Genomic DNA, 19,149 nt, shown 5'->3' with positions numbered 1-19,149 from the left:
GATATTCCAGTTGTTAAAAATACAGATTTTGGATCTCCATATCCACTGCTGCTCTGCTTTCCCCTCTCTCCTGGCTTCCATTTCCCATGACGACTTCGCACAGCAGGAAATCACTTCACTGAATAGGATCCTGCCAGTCCTAATGCCCAAAATTCCTGTAATGAAGTGTTTTCCTTCAGTAGTCATGAGGAACAATACATGAGGAAAGAGGACTTTGTCCATCATCGTCTTTACTTTTCGTCTTGGCACTGGTGTCCTATCAGTTTCATTCAAAAGAGTCACAGAAATAAATGAAAAAAAACCCAACAAACAAAGATCTCAGAGCTGAGCATGAAGATAACGGCATGTTTCAGGTATATTCTTGTTTTATAAAAGTAAGAAAAGGTTCAACTCTCCTCTAGCCTTATAAAATACAAAAGGCTAATCACAATAATTACACTGAATAGTTTAGCAATGCATAGCTTGTCAATCCTTGATTTAAAGGACTAGTGTGATTCAACTTGAAATCCAATTTAATAGTTACCTTAGAACACCAAAATCAATACATGAGGAAGCACTTAAGCAGCAGAGTTTTCTTCCAATACACAATTTCCTAGTTATTTTTATCACATGAATATCTTGTAGAATTCAGTCCTGAGTACTAGAATTACTCTATCATCTGTGCAAAAAGGTGAAATTTAAAACAAATACTGGCAAACTGAACATTTTAGTTTACTCACCTCATATATGTGAACTTGCTCATTTGTTACAGCAAAAATTAATAGAACGTTGTTTTGCATGAGTTTGTCAGTTAATTGTCCAATTGTGGGATACTCCTGCAAACAAACAAAAGAGAGGCACATCAGTCTGTTTCTCACGTACTTCCAGTTACTGACTCCCATGAAACACACATTCAAGTGATCATAATGAACACTGTGTTCTCTGTGTGGTGTAAACTCTAATTAGGAATACGTGTATACAAAATAAAAGATATTGCATCTAATTTCCTCATGTTATTTTTAAGGAAACCCCTCTGTGAAAAATACAGAGCTAGATTCCATAGAGGGGGCTTGGCTCAGTAGCATCTGTGTGATATATTTATATTTAATCCAAAGAAAACACTGCACCAGAGCAACTAGGTATTTGTCCTACAATGAACAGCACAGTGTATATATTCAGTATTTCTGAACACTGAATCTTAAGGTAAGTTCTTCTACAGGAACAGTGTCCTGAAAATTCCTGAACTGGCCCTGAATTCACACTCTTTCAGGGAACATAATTAATGCAAATCTTGCCTTCCCTGCAGAAGGAAATAGTATTTAGTCCAAATCCATGGGCTTTCCTATTGCAGAAATCAGATTTGTTCTTTTTTTTTTAGTTATAATCTATCCTAATTCCATACAAACATGCTGTTCTCTCTTGACTGAAATGAACAGTTACAAATAAAATAGATTATGTGAAATATCTGGATTCCCCAGCTTTTACACATTTCAGTGCTATAATTCACTTATTTTCTAAGTTGTTTGTGTTAGTCTTTAAATTTCCAGGATGTGAGAGTGTACAAAATTCATAGTTAATTACCAGAACAGTTGACATGGAATATTCATTATTATGGTCCAAATGACAGTTCCCATCATTAGGAATAACAATCCCTGCCAGTTTGCTGTCCATCCCAAAATGGGAATCAGCGTCACTCACAAACACCAGCAAATGTAGAGAATCATTCCTCCATCCAATTTTTTCCTGTCATTTAAAACACATCAGTTTAGCAGGCTATACTGCATCACAACATAGAAAAACAGCAAAATATTTGGAGAACAGTGTCTCAAAATAAATGAAGAGCATCATTCTCAAGGAGGTATCAAAGGCAACACGACATCTCTTAAGAGATTATGTTCATTCCATTGTCTTTGGCTAACATTTTGTTTCCCCATCCCTGGGTTTAATAACATGGGTTGGCCATGTTCATGTCAATCTGCTTACTACCCTAAACATAATTAATAAAAAATATTTAAAGAGAAAGACAGACCCAGTAATTATACAGGTATTTGGGCTTGTCTCTGGCAATGAAAAGGAAATTTAGACTAAAATATTGCAATATGCAGGTTTTACTTGTACAGCCAAAAGTATTTTCACACAAATTTCATGAGGCTCTTGGTTTCTGTTAAAATGTTTTGAAAAATAATCTGTAACTTTGAAATACCAACATGTAATACTAGAAGATGTAATATATGGAATAATATTATACTTAGAAGTTTCAATTACCTTGCAAACAGCTGCCTGCATAATTGCATCGAATCCTCCCTCTGGAGTGTCTATATTAGCAGAAATTCGCTGTCCTTTCACAATTTCATTGAATTTTTCAGCATCATTTGTTAGGGGCAAAACATGTTTATATCCAAAGGTGGGTAAGCACTCGTATGGTACACTTCTGCAAGAAAAGTGAGACAGCTTATGGATAATACAGAGTGTAAAATCACTACAATGGCTACTTCAAAGGCCTGCCTGGGTTGGTTTTGGTCTTACATGTCTCGTCTGTGCCTACGAAGATTTAGTGAAAAGCATAAGATAATTAAAGAGCATCCAGTGACTTGAGCAATGTAAAAAATCTGCAAAAAGGCTGGGAAATGCCTCCTGGAGCTGCCAGTTACCAACATGCCATGCCCCCTGCTGTGCTTTGATTTCATATTTGGAAGCATATTGGGATCTGCAGTTCCTTAATGGCATTCAGAGAGAACCACCAAGGTGCTGCAGTCCTGCTCCAGGTTGCAGAGCACAGGTTCTCCCCTACACAGGTTAGCTAAGGGCGAGGGCAGCCTGGGGCTGGGGAGACTGCTAGACCTTAAGGGGGAAAAAAAGCAGGAAAACAGCATTGATGGCTGAAACTGATATTCTGTGATGGGTTTGAGTTTGCAACTCCTTAGTATAGTGTCATAGAATTCTTATATATATATATATATATACATACAAGTATGCTGCATATCTTTTTTTTGACATATTAAGCACATTTGTAACTAGCAGCAAAAGCTAAAAACCAGAATCACTCCCAGATTCCTCTATCCAAATAATGTAAGATGCAACAGAACAATGATCAGAGGGGTGAAACTAGAAGAACCAAATCTTTTTTCACACACTGACTGATTTACATCTGGAAGAGGGCAGTTTCCAGTGAAGCAGCTGAAATTAATTTTAGCTAAAGTTGTGACTAAGTGTTGGCATGCAAACAGATATTGGGACTTTCCCTGCCTACCTGCAAGGGTTGTTTATTTCTGCAGCTGTAGTTTTGATAAATGGTGAAACTGGTTTTTCAACAAAAGATCCAAATCCCAGTCTGAAGTTGCTTGTCAGTTTTGACATCTCTTTGGAAAGAGTTGAACCCAGTTCTTTGATTGTATTCAGATCATCATCCATGGAAGCTGAAAGATCCATGAGGTAGTAGAGATCAATTGGATAATCTTCAGTCTGGCGAACCTTGATCTGTATTGTTTCTTCATGTCCTATTAAGGTCAGGGAAAGTGGGATACAGATCAGCACTTCTGTGCAGAAAGCACGAGCAATGCCAATTTCTTCATAAACTTCTATATGGTGACAATTATCTGGTATTTTAAATCACCAGTAGCATTAACTAAAAAACTTCAAAAATTGTCTGTCAACAAAAAAAATCTCAAATAAGGGTCTGAAAAATTAAAAGTAGTTCTAACGTTTGGGTTTTTTTTCTGAACAGTTCTTCAGTAATGCCATAAGCACAGAATTAAAACTGATTGCTATAATTTGAAGAAATATGAGAACATCCCTTCAGCAGTATGAGGCTTTAGAAAATTTAGATATAGAACTAATTAAAACTGGAGGCAGAACTTTGGGGTCCTATCATATCCTTTAAAAATTTAAAGAAAGTCAAAACGTACACAGAGATTTTATTCTCAGTTCCAACACTATGACCTGACCTAGCTGAATGTCTCTTACCTTTTTTCATTCCAAATTTTCTTCAGGAAAAATTCACATCTGAAGGACCCCAAGGTAGGTCTGGAATGCTACCATAAATGTCACTGGTACCTTTTAAATCCTCAAAGCAAGATTTTATGTTGCCTCTGAGACAGTCTGTTTGCCAGACCAGCAGGGGAGAGGTGCTTGGCTGGGGAGGAGCCAGGGGCTTTCATTCTCTCCCTGCCACCTCACTGGCAAGAGAAGAGGGGAACTAAAAATATAGATCCTTATTTTTGTGATGTATCCAGCACTTCTGAAAGTATTCTGAATTCAGCTGAACCTAGTTTTCATGCAATGAGTCAACAGATAATTTTGGACTCAACACAGATTTTCATCTTTAGTCTGTCAAGATATTTTTTAGACTGTTCAATCCAAGAAGCTTCAGTTTATCACACTGTCTGAAACAAAATATCCCACACCTATAAGCTGTGACTTACCTGGTCGCAGCCTCAAAGTTAATTTTTGGGGAGAAATCTGTGTGACGTCAGAATTGTTCTTCTGAGATGATGCAGTTAGAGGATCATTTCTGTGAATTTCTACTTCTGAAATGGGAAACTCAATCAAATTCAACTGGCATCCTTTGGACAAAAGATTTTCCAGGGTATCACACCTCCCATGAATTCCAGATGAGTCCGTGTAATTCTAATGCAAACAGGAGAAGGAAGGGATGAGTTAAATATTTTTACTGACTAGCTGCCAGCACCTGCTGGACAAAAGGTCAGTCCAATGCAGGGAATGGAAACAAAGGTGCAAGTTTGTGCAAACTAGTGCAGAACTAGATCTAGGTGGCACAGAAACCCAAATTTGCCCTTCATGGCTCATGTCACACAGGTGTATAATTAATGTAACTTACACTGTCTTGTTATCCTGGGAGAAACTGCTCTATTGTTGGGGAATGGGAATTGTGCCACTCACTGCATTTGGCTTCTCACAGTACTGGGAATGATAACACAAAGCCCCTCTGAGCCACTGGTTTTTGTCTCACAGGATTATGTTGCAAATTCATCAGTCTTTCCTAGACAGTTTTGAACTGCTGATGGAAGGACATCATTTAATAACAGAAGAGGTCTTGCTGATAATAAACTCTTGGACATTTTGTGACAAACTGATTGTGGGCTACCCAGTGTTTACTGGTTCTTTTTTTCTGACCTACTCTTTCTCCTCAGCTCTCATTTAACCTGTTCACTGAAGCAGGCATCAAGTCCTTGTTCTTCTGCCTGGTGCCCAGCAATGACCACAGCCTGACTCCACGCTTCCCCAGCACCAGCGGTGCTCTCGGCATCCACACATCTAAATTTGGCCCAGCATCCTCCTTGACCTTCTCCCATCCAGAGGAAATCACAAGCCTTTTGATATCTCATAGTTTATTTTTGTTACTCAGCATTGATATGCATTCCTTTCCACAGCACTGCTACAGGGTGAGTATTAACCTCGCACAGGGGTGAAGTCAATGGTTACTTTCACAAAGAGTAAAAGTAACCATTCTGTGCCTTATTACCATTTCCCAGAGCTATGCCTAGAGTTAAGATCCTCAAAATCAGTCAGCTGTCTCCTGGAAACTGCTCTGGCCTGCAAGACGTTTTGACCAAAAACCTGGGCAATGCCTGGCAGGACCAGCTCTGAAGCATTCAATTCCTGGCAGATGGTCATGGGCCCATACCACGGGGCTGCTGCTCTCTCCTAGGTTTGGGCAAGCAACCCATGGATCAGCCATTAAGCCACAAATATTCTCTGAATTCAGTCACTGAAAAACTTCCCATGCACGACAAAACAAATTTACTTTTAACCTATTAAAACCAGAACTATGACCCTTCTTTCCACCAAAACATCACCCTTCATGCCTGAAAATTGTCAGGGATCCTATATATTTTGGTGGAAACAATGTTGAGGCACCTGCTGGGAGCAGTGGTTTATTATTCTCCAGACTGAACCTGATGCCTTTGCTCAGGCAAAACTCTCACCCACTGCATCTGGAATACAGTGCACATAAAATACACCATTCTAGCATTACAAACCTTTCACAGGGAGATCTGTATCAGTTATACACTTTGTAACTTTTCAAAATGTGTGAAGAAACAACCTCATATTTCAAATACAAAGTGTGTTCTTATCCTACAGAAAACAGTGGTTTTTTTGGAGGTGCTTTTGTTTGCTCTGACACTAAAGCTCCTATGTCTTTTGCAATTTTGGTGTGCTTTTCTCTAGCAAAGAAATGAATGAGAAGAAAAATCATGTTTACTGCACTGAAGTTTTCAATAGTTCCACAGTTTTGCTTGTTTTGGTCTTGGGATTTTTTAAATAATTAAATTATGTTTGGCTCTTTTTTTTCCCCTGAAAATACATGGCAGTAGTCAAAATTACGTGATCCAACCTCAATAAAATCCTCTTTTATAGTAAAAATATAAAAACTACTGCAAACACACAAATGTGGGGTTTTTTGACATCCATGGTAACATATTTTGCAAATGGCAAAAGATGTCTTTTTAGATTTTTTTTTAAATATGCAGTTTTGTCTTTGTTAGCTATTTCATAAAGCAGTATGTTAATCCCATGCTAAGTGTCATTTTACTATACACAAAAACAATAAAAACTTTTAGCAGCAAAGGTGCAATCCAGAAACTAAAATGAAAAGGACTTATTTTATTTCTCTAGTATTTCTGTCAAGTTTTTAGTTCCTGTAGCTGACTATCTTGTTAATGCTAATGAACTAAGAGCTAGAGTATTTACTGTGAAGTGGGGAGATATTATTTAGCACCATTTATAGGAGAAAGTTTTAAAAGCAGAGATGTGAAGTCACTTGCCCAGGGTTGCACTGAAAATCTGAAACAAAGGTATAGGAAGAAAATCCAGATATATTTTTTAAGTCCAATGTTTTACCAAAACACATCTATATCATACTAATTATAAAGCCGACATTATCACCATACTTAAAATCAACCCCAGATTAATAATTTCCATATGCAAGTTTTACATGTGGAAACTTACACACTGTTTCTACCTGCAAACCTTCTGTTTACACTGTCTGGCTTGGCACGTAACCTGTACGATACAGACTGGCCTCTGGCTTTGTATCTGGTGCTTCATTATCAATGCTGGGAGTGAGCCAGCTCTCAGGCTGATGATCTGAGACCCTCTAATAGCACTTCTATTTCTGCCTTAGATTTGGAAGGTTGATGTTGTTGTGGTTTTTTCAAAAAAACAAACGAACAAACAAGCAAACAAATGCCCAAACAACCACACTCTGAATAGCAGACCATCTAGAGTAGATTAAATTCCACTTCTGATCCCCAGGAAGGCTTCACTAAGCACTGCATGCATTACAAAACCATGGGCTGACCCTATTAAGTCAATACTTCATCACTTGGAGTGACTACAAAGACTTCAGGTCTTACTTTAAATTTTTTTTTTATCACTCTACCTCTTGCAAACACCAAGCGCAGTGTGGTCCGGAAAGCAAACAATCTTCACAAGTCACTGTGCTTTCCTGAGAACAGGTCCCTGAATTTAAATCCAAGAAGATAAAAGACTATTAATAATACGCTTAATCATTCCATTTATGAAGAAACTTGTCATTTAGAGAATGTGTGTGGTGGAAAATGCACACATTTAGCCATATTTAGGATTACTGATAAAATTCCTTCTTAACGACAGTTCTATTGGTAAAAGATTAACTCTCTAATAAAGATTAAAACCTCAGAATTGCTGGCAATTAACATACCTCCTTTTGCATGCTTTACGGGTGGCATTCACGTAGAACATGTTAACTTGTTTCCTCCAGTGCACCTGAGAGAGTGTTACATGTGTTTCTGGTGTGGTGTAGGTAAGTAATTTCTGAAGTAACCAGAGATGTTAAAAGAACAAATTTAGCTTATATGTAAGCTTAAAATTGCTTCACTCAGCTCTAGATACTGGATATGATTTTTATCCATTGTGTAAGTACCAGAGAAACACTCATTCATATGTATCATATGAAAGTTTCTTAGCAGATCAATCTGTGATTAGTGTAAACAAAATTGCTCAAACGTCTGTCTCTTTCAAACCTGTTGTGCTATGTAACGACCACCAAATAGTAGATGAATTGGCAATGCAGCCCTACAGCAGTCTGTCAAAAAAAAAATCATTAAATAGAAAGGAAAGATTAAATACAGAGGACAGAAAGCTATTTCGTGTCAACTTCAAGCAAGAAACAATGCAGAATGGTTTTGAAATGGATCTCCCTGCCCCTGAGCCTTACCTTGCACATAGTTATTTCTTTGCAGAAATAGGAAACAGAGGCAAAGCAATTCAATCCCCATTCGTTTTCAGTGCTGGCTGCGTGACAAAAAAATATTAGCTTGTTAATTATCGTCTGCGTAAAGGTAGAATGTCGTAAAAACCATGCATTCCTGGAGGGTAAGTTTTCAGATGTCACGTACAGCAGATTGCAAGGAAACTTCAACCCCAGCGGGACGGATCATGAACAAAAGTGAAAACAAGGGCTACCTGGGCAGGTAAAGAGGACAAGCTGTGCACACAGTAACGTGAACATGGTTATCACTTCCTTGTTTCCCTGGACTCCTTATAAGGCATACGGGGAAAATTCATTCAGGTGAAGATTTCTGTTAATCCCAGTCACTCTGGGTCCTAGAGCAACCCAGCCAAGAGACTGTGTTTGTCCATGTACAACAACCCTTTAAAGGCTCCTTCAAATAACGCCTTTAATTGTTCCCTGAGGGAGTGCTTTGAGAGATGGATCATTAAGATTGCCAAGTGAGTATACCTGGAGAGAAGTAAAAATCCCATTTTTTCAGATTTCCTGATGTGGAGGGAAACTCATAAAGGCAATTGTGAAAAAAAAAAACCCCAAAAAAACCCAAAAAAGCAAAACCAAAAAAGCAATCACAGATTAAAGCTGAGGACTTGGCTTCAGTACTTCAAGATACCAAGTATATTGATTTTATAACATTCCAAACTGAAAGGAAAATACTGCAGTTGTGGATTTATTTTAATATATAGAAGGAGGAATAATTTCATTCGCAGTACAGCAACTGACTTGAAAAACAGGATCATGTCAGCTTTTACTCTGTCTAATAAGTGGCTGAATATTCTACAGCACAGATACAACTGCATAACAAGTTACTGCTATCTCTCCTCCACCTTCCCAACCTGAAATGAATGCAAAATATGTCTTTCTTACCACCATATTAAAAGGAAATAAAATACGTTATTTCCAGATTTCATCTCTTCCCATCTTTTATGGCCTGCTATTGTCTGTTTTGAAAATCATTTGTTCAAGACAAATCCTGTCTTTTCACAAGGATTTGCAATAGTGAAAGTAGGGATGGGTCTGTATTAGTTAAACTCAACATGCCTGAAACATTCCTGGGCATTGAGGCCAACTGGCACAGAAAGACCTGAGTTTGTGATTGCAAAGTGCCTATTGGGACTATTCTAGCAACCAAATTGTGCCCAGAAATTTTTTGCAGTGAGTGTTAATTGGAAGAGGTCAAATTCATGCCAGGGAGAATTTTAACAGTCTAATAGCATAGACAATCTCATTCTAGTGCCTGGAAATATTCCCAGGCACATCCAATTTTACTAGTATTTACACAGACTATGGGTAGGTTCAACAGCAACTCAAACTGGATTACATCAGGACTACCTTTGCTCTGCCCTTGTGTTCCCACCCCTTTGCTCTTACTAGTCAGTGTTCATGTCCAAACACGCTGCCTTTCAAACTGATCCAACTAAAATCCAGTCACCTTCTGGGGGAAGATGGAGGGCTGTTTTTTCATCTGGGTGTGTCCCTTGAACCCTGTGGCTGCCCAGTCCAGAGTGCAAGGCACAATTGGCAGGAAAGGTGAGAATATGTTAGGCCAAATTCAGCCCAGTTTAGGCTGTTGTGGAACCATATCTTAACATTTCTATTTACAACAACATTCCTAAGTCTCCTTCAGCTGCTCTCTATGCCTCAGAGTGCCCTTTGTAAGGCACTTGTTCAGCTACAGCAATTTCATGTGGCATGAAAAAAGCATTGATTAGATTATGTTCCCTCAGTTTGTGAAGACAAAACTCTGTGAGAACACTGCCTATGTAACTACATAAGGTCAAAAAGAAGTGGAATCTACTGAAAGTGTTTGTTCTCGCTAAGAAAAACATCCTCCTGTAAGAAGCCATTCAAACATCTTATCTCCCTGGGTTTGACTGACATTTGTGTATGTGTCCTTTAATATTGTTACTATGTCTACAGCCTTGCAGAGCTCCAAAATCCAGTGCTTTCCCTGTAGAAGGGTCACCTTGTAGCTCTCACTGGCCCCTGGTAACATAACAACACTCCAAACGAGGTACTCACAGGGCTCGGTGGCAGTCCTTCAGCCACCACAACGTACCAGCCACCAGCAGTGTCTCAAATTAAGGACCAGCCAGCTGAACAGCTGGCAATTAGCAAATACTTAGATTCAAGATATCAAACTTTGAAGTGTAGAGATAATTAATAATACAGCCTACATAAAATTTACAAATTCTATTTGATATTATCAGTTCCCCATTTGCTTGTGAGCTAATATTTTATATAGGTCTTGGCAAGAATAGCATGGCTGGAGGCTAAGTGCCTGCCTCGGAGTGGGGTGGCTGCCAAAGACTATCTGAATAAGTCTTTACCGAATAAAATAGCTAAGTTTCTGCAAATTATTCGGAATAGACCTCTCTGGATTGTCTGGAGAGAGCAGAGAAGGAAAAGGAAGTAGCAGAATAAATAACAACAAAAACAGGAAAAAAAAAGACAGCAGGGGCCTAAGAGAGGTCCTGAAAAAGAGACAGCATGCACCAAGAGTAAACCTTGGGCAAGGTAAGAATACCTAGACAGGAAGCTGACAAATGATTCTTGTTTTGAAACATCACCTGTGATAACTAAAGGTAAGTTGACCAGGAAATTCCTCTACTAGATCAATGTTTTATTGGCTTTAATTATCACTAAAAGAGTACAATCTCAATCTAGAGTGGCCATGCTGGTGTAGGAAGGGTGTGTAAAATCCTTTGGGGTCGTGGCATTGCTTGATTAGACAGCAGGGTTCCCCTTCTTCATAAGGTTTTTAGTACATTCTGCTTCACCCACCCAAATTAAAGGCATTGATTCAATGAGATACACATAGAAGTAGTTTATAGTGCAGAGAGAACACAATTATTATTGTCTCCCATCAGCCACTGTATCTTCATTTTGGAGCAAATTCTGGTCTCTATTAAATCAGAGTTACAGTTTTTTAATGACACATCAGAACAGAAAACAGCTCTTTATCATTCAGTGTAGGCAATGCTGAACAATGCAAGTCTTCCCCCATTCCTGGCATGAATATAGCCCTGATCTCTCAGCTTCACACACAGCCCAGTTTTTAATTCCCAGTGATCTACACACTCACACCCTGAAAGCCTGGAAAAATATGGAACAATTTAAAATCTGAATGTCCCCTGGCTGAGATGATTCTCAGAATATTTACAAAGGTGCAGGGAGGCACCCCTTGCACTTGAGAAAACATTTCTCTCTGTTTTTGAGATGGAGTCTGCCTTCTCTCCACCATATTTAGCTCCTCAATGCATCTTAGGTCAGAAGCAGATTGCTTTGTGCTTGAAACATCTGGTGACTTTATTCTCTCTCTGGTTTATTTTCCCAATCAAATACTGAAAGCTCCTGACAATCTCTAGTGGGGAATCAAAGTAGACTTTAAAATTTCAGTCAAACCTTTTAACCTGAAAGGCAGTAAGTAAAGATTATACGCAAGTTTACGGGTTAAAACACTTCTCTCCCAAAGAAGACCTATGTTCTATAGCTGTATAGATGAGTGCTTCCATACTCTTGGGCCAGCAGAAATGGAAAGCATTTTCTTTGGAAAGTGTGGACAGATATATATCCCCCAGCAGCCTGATAGACCCAGTTCCAAAGAACAGCAATGGCAGATGTTTCAGAGGATGCCTGTCAGTTCGCTAAGCAATGAAGGCTGAAAAAAGTTTCCAAGCTTGAAACTTTGGTTCATCTCTACAGAGCTAGAGATGATTTGAGTATCCACACAGCAGTGTGAGAGTTCTGCAAACAGGCCAGCCCAGCACAGAGAGAAACCACACATAAGTACTGCAGTGACACTGTAAGGACTATCCTGTCTCTGCCTTTGCTGCAGTACAGATCTGGCAGTGCTTTAGGGAGAGCTGGCAAAACCATTTCAAGAGGAAGTGACAATCCCTAACAAACCGTTGTATTTAATGGGGAAATTCACAGTGAAGGTGAATGTAACAAATCAGCAACTTTTACTTCTTTTTTTTTTGTTGTTGAGACATCTGCTCCCTCCTTCTTTATTAATCATCATGGTGGGAGATGGGTATTTCTCCAATAGAAAATGACATCCATCCAGAGAAACTGCTGGAGGCATTTGGGTCCTGTATGAGTGACCTGGAGCCTGCTGTAAGCAAAGATCTGAACATACAGTGGTGGAGCTGCTTCATTTAAGCTCCTGTGTTTTTTGGGTGTACCAATATCATATCCCATGAGGGGCCTAGGACCAAAACACTGCCACAGAGCCCACTGAGATGTGGTGTCTCCTACTCTCCTCTCCAAGTACTGTTTGCAAGCATGGCTACGCACAATGGAGAGCAGTTTTGGAAGCAGAGGAGGAGTGTCTGTAGCCAGTTCTGGAGGGTCACAGGAGATGGAGAATCACATAGAGGAAAGGAATTTTCCCCTCCAGCTCTGAGCAAAACAAGGTGTTGGGAATTGGTGACTCAAGTTGTGATTCATGCTTTGGTCTCCTCTTGTTCCTGGAGCAGCATGCTGCTGTTAGATGAGGGCAGGGAGTGAAGTCAACAACCTGCTTCTGAACAAACAGAGGGGAAGAGGAGGAAGGAGGAGGAATTGCTCACCAACTGAACAGTGAGCAGCAGGCAGGAAACTCAGGGTGTTTTCAACTTGTATTCCCCTTGCCCACAGCTCTGACCTGGCTAGTTCCAGCTGAGGGCGTGAGCAAACCTTTGTTCTCAGTTTTCTTGGCATGGGTGAGCAACGCGAAAGATTTGTTTGCTTTTTGGATTTTACTACATTGTCACACTCAAAGAGAAATAATCAAACCTCTGAACTGCAGAAGGGCTCAGGGGGAACTGGTAGGAAAATCAGCTGGCATCAGACTGTCAACAAGCCCACAACAGTCAAATTGTGCCAGGGACTTCCACACAGCCCATCAAATCTCACCTTGTTTTCTGTTTGCTTTTCTTGGTTACGTGGTACCCCTTGCTTTCCCTACACTATAAAAATGTGGGGCAGAGGCAGCAGAGCAAGCACTTCTCAGTGCTGGTGGCTGATCATGCTGGGGGTGGGAACTACACTGAGGGCTGACTCCACAGCTCCTCAGACCCCTGCACTTTAGGTGAAGAACTTTTCATAACTTTCTTTGTTTAGATTACTGCTAAATTCAAACCAGACCTGCACTCCCCATCACAGACAGGCCAAGGTGATGGCCTTGCTATTGCAGCAGCACCAAGGGAAACAGAACCCTTTATCATAGCCCTGCACCAGGCTGGGCTTGCTTGTGGAAGACTGTAAGGCTGGGTAAACACAATGTCGTCAGGCCTGACCACCCATATGTAAATTCTAAACTATGGAGCTGGGATTAAATCACTTGTAAAAAGTGATTCTGCTCTGGTTTTGCACACAGAAAATAATTTTATAGCTGATCTTACTGTACTTAGACCTACAGAGGTACATTGCTTCACTAAAACACAGGGTTTGAATAAGGTTATTCTAGAATAACCAAAACAGATAAGAATGCTTAACTTAGCACCCAAGCAGCTACTAAATACTGAGGAAAATGGGCTCAGGTACTGCATGAAAGCAACTCCATTTCTGAAGTTTCCCAGCAGCTGGACTCGGCCAGTTCGATTTCCATTTACAGACACTCAGGCCACTCGTTCTCGCCAGTGGCTGCCGTCTCTTCTTGAGAAAAGAGCAGAATTTGTGGTTTCAGGAGCCTTTTGTGCAGAGTGCTGCCATCTTATGGCTACTCTGCTTCTCTGGAGTAAAAAAATGAGTATTCTCAAACCCATGTAGGAAAAAGGTGATACTAAGAGTCCTGTTAACTTTTAGCAATATTTTGCTTTGTGACTTATATAAAAACCTTTGGAGATGTTCACATCTTTGTTAAACAATTTATTCACTTATTATATTAGAATTATAATTTTGTTTGCACCCTTTTTTCAAATCCCATCTCACATTAAATAGAACATTACTTCCATTTTCTTTGCTATAAGCTTGGTTAAAAGCTTCTGAAATGTCAGAAATTGTGCAATATCTTTGTCAGTGTAAATTATTACTGTATTTTATAAACCTTGCGTTATTCTTGTGTGTTTCTTCTGAAAGCAGGAAGGAAATTTAAACCAACAGTGTCTGCTCACATGGAAACAGGGATATTGGAAAAACAATATTGTACAAAATGATTAGTGCTTCTACAATTCAAAGTACTTGTCAGAACTGTAGATATTATATATATCTAATAAACCCATGCAAAACGAGGAATATGTAAATAGGGCCACCTCTAAGTAAAAATAAAATCAAACTAAATCAATTCCAAGTATTTTGCTGAGCAATACCAAAAGGAAAAGGCAGAGCAGGTTTCTCTAACAATGTTTTCCAAGAGTTCAAAATGATTAATCATGTAAATACTGTCAATAATATTAGATCCACTGATACTTTATGCTTCTTATCTCATATGTTTTTTGTGCTTTATTCTGACACTTGGCACAGAGATCTGTCAAAATTTTAAACCAATCTTTAAAAAAAAGTTAGTTCTTAACATTTTGTAGCATGTTGATACGACACAGGCCATAGAGTCGTGCTTTATATCTGGACCAATAAATTAACAAAAATTTCAAAAAATACTATTGCCATAGTTATAAAAAGCAGAGAGCACAACACTGCAAAGGATCTTATAGATGCTGAAGATGTGTCCTTTCACCTTACACAGCTCTCTTAATAAACTTATGGAAATCCATCATAAGTCTTGTCAGACTGCTTCACTCTGGCAGAGAGGCAAAGAGAAAGTGGCTCTACTCACCGTTATGCAAGAGCTACGGGAATTCGTATTATCCAGTTTGCAAACAAATAACTTCCATTTTACTGTGATACATACACCTACTGTGGTTTGTCCCTGTCACTCTCACTAGAAGGCTTTTTCAGAGACTTCACTCTTCTCATGGCTGGAAACCACCTCAGCTCCAGCCTGGATGGACTAACTCTCAATATATATCCATTTATTTTAATGACAACATTGTCTGGCAACTTAAATAGCTTCTTTCCTCCCTAGTATTTGCCCTGCCCTTCTTTCCCCTCCCCTTGATGTATTTATAGAGAGCAATTGTATATCCCTCATTCTTTGTTTTGTCCAGTACTAATTTTCTGCATTTCTTCCAATGCCATTTCCTAATTATGGCTGACAGACTGTTCTCAGTACCCAGAGGAGCTTTGACCAGAGGAGCCTCCTACAATGGTGTTTGCACTCAGGTATCCCTTCTTTAAGTCTCCTACATGATCTCTAAGGAGGATCAATTTTGCCTTTCCCATGGTTCCACCCCAGTTCTCTTGGGATCCTTCTGCGACTGACCAAGACATTATGGTCTTCCCCTTACCTAACCAACTTGCCACAATTTACAACAGAAATCATTTCTACCTCAGTCTGGGTGTGATCCAGCACTTGTACTATTAAGTTCTACCCCACACCTCCAGCTCTCTGTTCCTCCATAATGGAACCGATATTTTTCTCCTCTGACTAGACCACTTTTAGCAACAATGGAAGTGTTAACACTTTGAAGGACTAGATGAAACACTGATGCTTGAAAAGCTCTACTCAACCTTAAGGTAGCCCAGTAATTCCCCTTCTAGAGCAGCTGGCACCATGCAAACATTTCCCCAGCCCTAATACATTGTATTAAACATTTATTGTTTATTTTCTCTATTTTATCTTCACTCTATTGTTCATTGCTTCTTGCAAAATGTATACAAAATTTCCAGATTACTAAGGTTAATTAATGAAGCTGTAGGCGTGAGTTCACTTCTTCTCTCTCCTTTGTTTTGGGATATCTTTAAAGGAAAACTTGATACTGTACCTGAAATTTAATTTTTCTTCTTTGAGCAATTTAGGTTGGATAACAAACACCACTTCACTGTGGGCGCACTACACCTTGTTTACAAATTTTAAAGTGTGTAAATGTTAGCTTTAATTTCTACAGATTCTCCCATTTTTCTCCATGATCTGTACCATCATCTTTACAGAAAAGAAGAAAGAGAATTTGGTTTCTACACAGTCTTTAATCTCTACCTGAGAGAGTACTTGCCACGTACCAGATTCCCTTTTATTTGTGTGGTAGAAGAAACTTTCAGTCTTTCAAATATTGTTACAGATGGTAAGTCTGTAAACATGACAGATCTGACTGCACCCTCTTCTTCCAGGTTCCCAAAATACCATTTTCACTGATGATCTGGTATGCTGCGGACTTTCACTCTCTTTGCTAACTTCTAATATTTTTATTTCTTTTCTAAGGATTTGTAAGGTGCTAGCACTCTTCATTCTCTCCTTACAGTACAAATTACAGATTTTTAAGTTATTATTTAAATTAAAGAAATTTTAATAGGTTTGGAGCCTTCATCCAATTAACATCACTAACTAATTTCTTTAGGTACAATACTTCACAAGGACAAATTTTGAGAAACGAACAGGACTATTCTTGTTCATTCTTTCATTTATTTTCAATTTAATCAAGTTGAGATAACTTTAGCTAGGTTATTTTCTACAACCAGCTGCTCTATGTCATCACTACCTAACAAAGATCCCCTAGAATAGCATCATGGTAGTCCAGTGACTGCTTGCTGATGAAATCTGCCAGCTATTATACCCTGGAATAACTGGCTCTACTGTTATCAGCAACATTTGCTTTATACTCTGTTTCTGATGAGTTAAAATCTCCCACGATGAGGCAATGCTTGGGAGCTTCTCTTTCATGCTCATCATCTGAGTTAGACCTATCTGTCACATGTTGCCCCTTAGTGGCCCTTCAGAAGACCTTTAGTTTGGCAAATTCCTTTCTGCCCCTGCCACCTCTCTCTGCCTCTGTAGGCAACTTCACTGCTACTGAGTGATGTCTCTGTGCCACTGGTTTTATTTCCAGTTTTCTTAAAAGACTACACATTAGTTTAAGTTCATTTCAGTCATAGATGACCCATCCACCATCCTTCACTATTCTTGGAAGATTTGGGGTCATCTTGGATGCTGCAGCTCTAGCTTGTGTGTGCAGTTTTTGTACACAAACATCTTGGCTCAATTTCTGTGACAGTGTGAAGGTTTTTTTCAAGTATCACATCCCTTTTATTCCTAACACCCAGGGCACACACATCACATTCGCACCTGTGTCAGTGCTGATTTTGCCTGTCCATTTTTCTCCCATCTGATATTTCTTTCTCCCTAACTTATTCATCACATTCTGCTTTTCAGAACCAGGCATCAAAATACTTACAAGTGTCCCCCCAACGTCCTCTCCCATTTCTTAGAATTCTTGTACTGATTATACTTATGTATAAATGTATATATATTGTTATCATCTATTATTTTGTAACATGCTACATGACCTAACCCTTGTACTATATTGATACCAATTATAGAAATCTTGGTTCCAGAAAATCAATGTCAAGTTTGCTCCAATAGAGTTCATCTAGTTTGTGTGAAAAATCCTCCTTCTTCTCAAAAGCTAAATTCCTCACAACGCTCCTCATAACACTAATTCTTAAGACATCTGCTGCTCTTTATTATCTTGCATGCTTTAACACACCCTCTTCAGGAATGAAACCCTGGAGTGGGAGCTTTTCCTTCAGGACAAACCTACTCACACAGATTTCCTCTGGTTTTCATTCTTTCCTTCAGTCTTTTATCCTACAATGTGAGCTGCTACAATTATATTTCATCCCAGAAATGATTGCACTGCCAGCAGCACTAAAATGGCTTCTGTTTTATAAATGGAATAAATAATAAACTGCATGCACATACTGTGTGTGTATTTGCCTGGAATACAATAACTTCAGCTTAAAACTATGCTATAATAGTACTGCTGAACTTACGTTTGTGAGGCAGTTTTAAAATAGTTTTTGTTAAAATAAGTATATCTTTGCATGAAAGAGCTAAAATGAAAGCTTGCATATACTTTTGAACTTGAGTAGCTTTGTGAAATGTCTCATCAGTTCTCCTGGAGATATTTTAGTCATTGGGAGTTAATCATTACCTGAAATTATGGGAAAAACCTATTCAAAACCAGTCTACCATGTAGTGCTGTGTTAGGGAAGAAATGCAGACACTGACTCATAGCTGTCATTTATTCAGTCTGTTATGATGTGATTCTTTCCAACATTATTTTTATTTTGATCTACAGTAAGATGCTGATCTGGGGGATGAGAGTAAGACTCTGCCCACCCTAATCAGTGGAGACATTTGAGTGTCAAACGACCAGAGGAACACCACAAAATTTTAAAACTGCATGAGAAACATACATAAAGGTAAAGAGATTAATGAGTTATGTTAATCTGGAAGAGGCATCTGAATGCTCTCTTAAATCAGAAAAATTGTGCTCGGCAACGTCTGAGAGCAACAGGGTAAACCAAGAAAAAATTCAAACAGGTCAAACACTGGTGTTATGGTTGCTCCCAGGACTGTGCCAAGGCATGGATATGGCAATAATCAAACCTCCAGGGAACAGCAGACACAGGGCTTGGGCTGACACAGGAGGTGCCTCACTCTGCTCTTTCCATAAACGCAGTCAAGAGCAAACTGGTTCTTAACTTGGGCATATCAGATGTACAGAGTACACCTTTCTTTCTGTACTACAAAGCCAGGCGAGTTCCTCTCAAGCTCTGTAGTGTATCAACTTTCTTGCATGTAGAGAAAACAGAAACAACTTCTTCTGCCTGTGTCATGTTAACATGAAGACTAGACAGGATGGGTACATTGACATAATAGCCAAAAATAATGGTAAAAATTTGAATTTAGATTATCTAAATAGTAGTGTCAGCACTTGTGGAAAGTGTGTACTTGTCATGTTCTTATGATGTCATAATTTTCTGTCTAATTTTGTGAAATTTGATCAATATTCAGTTTTAAGCATACAGAGAAGTAAACAAAACCATTGCAGTAATTT

At 39.0% G+C, this 19,149-nt stretch overlaps 1 protein-coding gene across 10 annotated transcripts in view; it reads right to left on the bottom strand.

Moving 5' to 3' along the window:
- Nucleotides 1-19,149, bottom strand: part of ITGB6 (integrin subunit beta 6) — a 59,811-nt gene that overhangs the window by 26,131 nt on the left and 14,531 nt on the right. For 3 of the 10 annotated variants that reach the window (XM_032115268.1, XM_032115259.1, XM_032115258.1), the window contains 7 exons: nucleotides 8,198-8,274; nucleotides 7,382-7,461; nucleotides 4,401-4,605; nucleotides 3,230-3,476; nucleotides 2,245-2,410; nucleotides 1,561-1,722; nucleotides 720-815 (listed from right to left, as the gene is read on the bottom strand). In XM_032115268.1, coding sequence (XP_031971159.1) covers nucleotides 720-815; nucleotides 1,561-1,722; nucleotides 2,245-2,410; nucleotides 3,230-3,476; nucleotides 4,401-4,605; nucleotides 7,382-7,461; nucleotides 8,198-8,258 — 1,017 coding nt within the window. In that variant the 5' untranslated portion in view covers nucleotides 8,259-8,274. Of the gene's footprint in view, nucleotides 1-719; nucleotides 816-1,560; nucleotides 1,723-2,244; nucleotides 2,411-3,229; nucleotides 3,477-4,400; nucleotides 4,606-7,381; nucleotides 7,462-7,681; nucleotides 8,279-8,378; nucleotides 11,295-19,149 lie in introns of those variants that run through there. The other 7 variants (XM_032115263.1, XM_032115261.1, XM_032115262.1 and 4 more) reach the window with 7 other exon arrangements.

Source organism: Corvus moneduloides, chromosome 7, assembly GCF_009650955.1.
Source record: "Corvus moneduloides isolate bCorMon1 chromosome 7, bCorMon1.pri, whole genome shotgun sequence".
In the NCBI taxonomy this organism is placed as follows: domain Eukaryota; kingdom Metazoa; phylum Chordata; class Aves; order Passeriformes; family Corvidae; genus Corvus; species Corvus moneduloides.
This window is presented reverse-complemented; position numbering and strand designations above follow the sequence as displayed.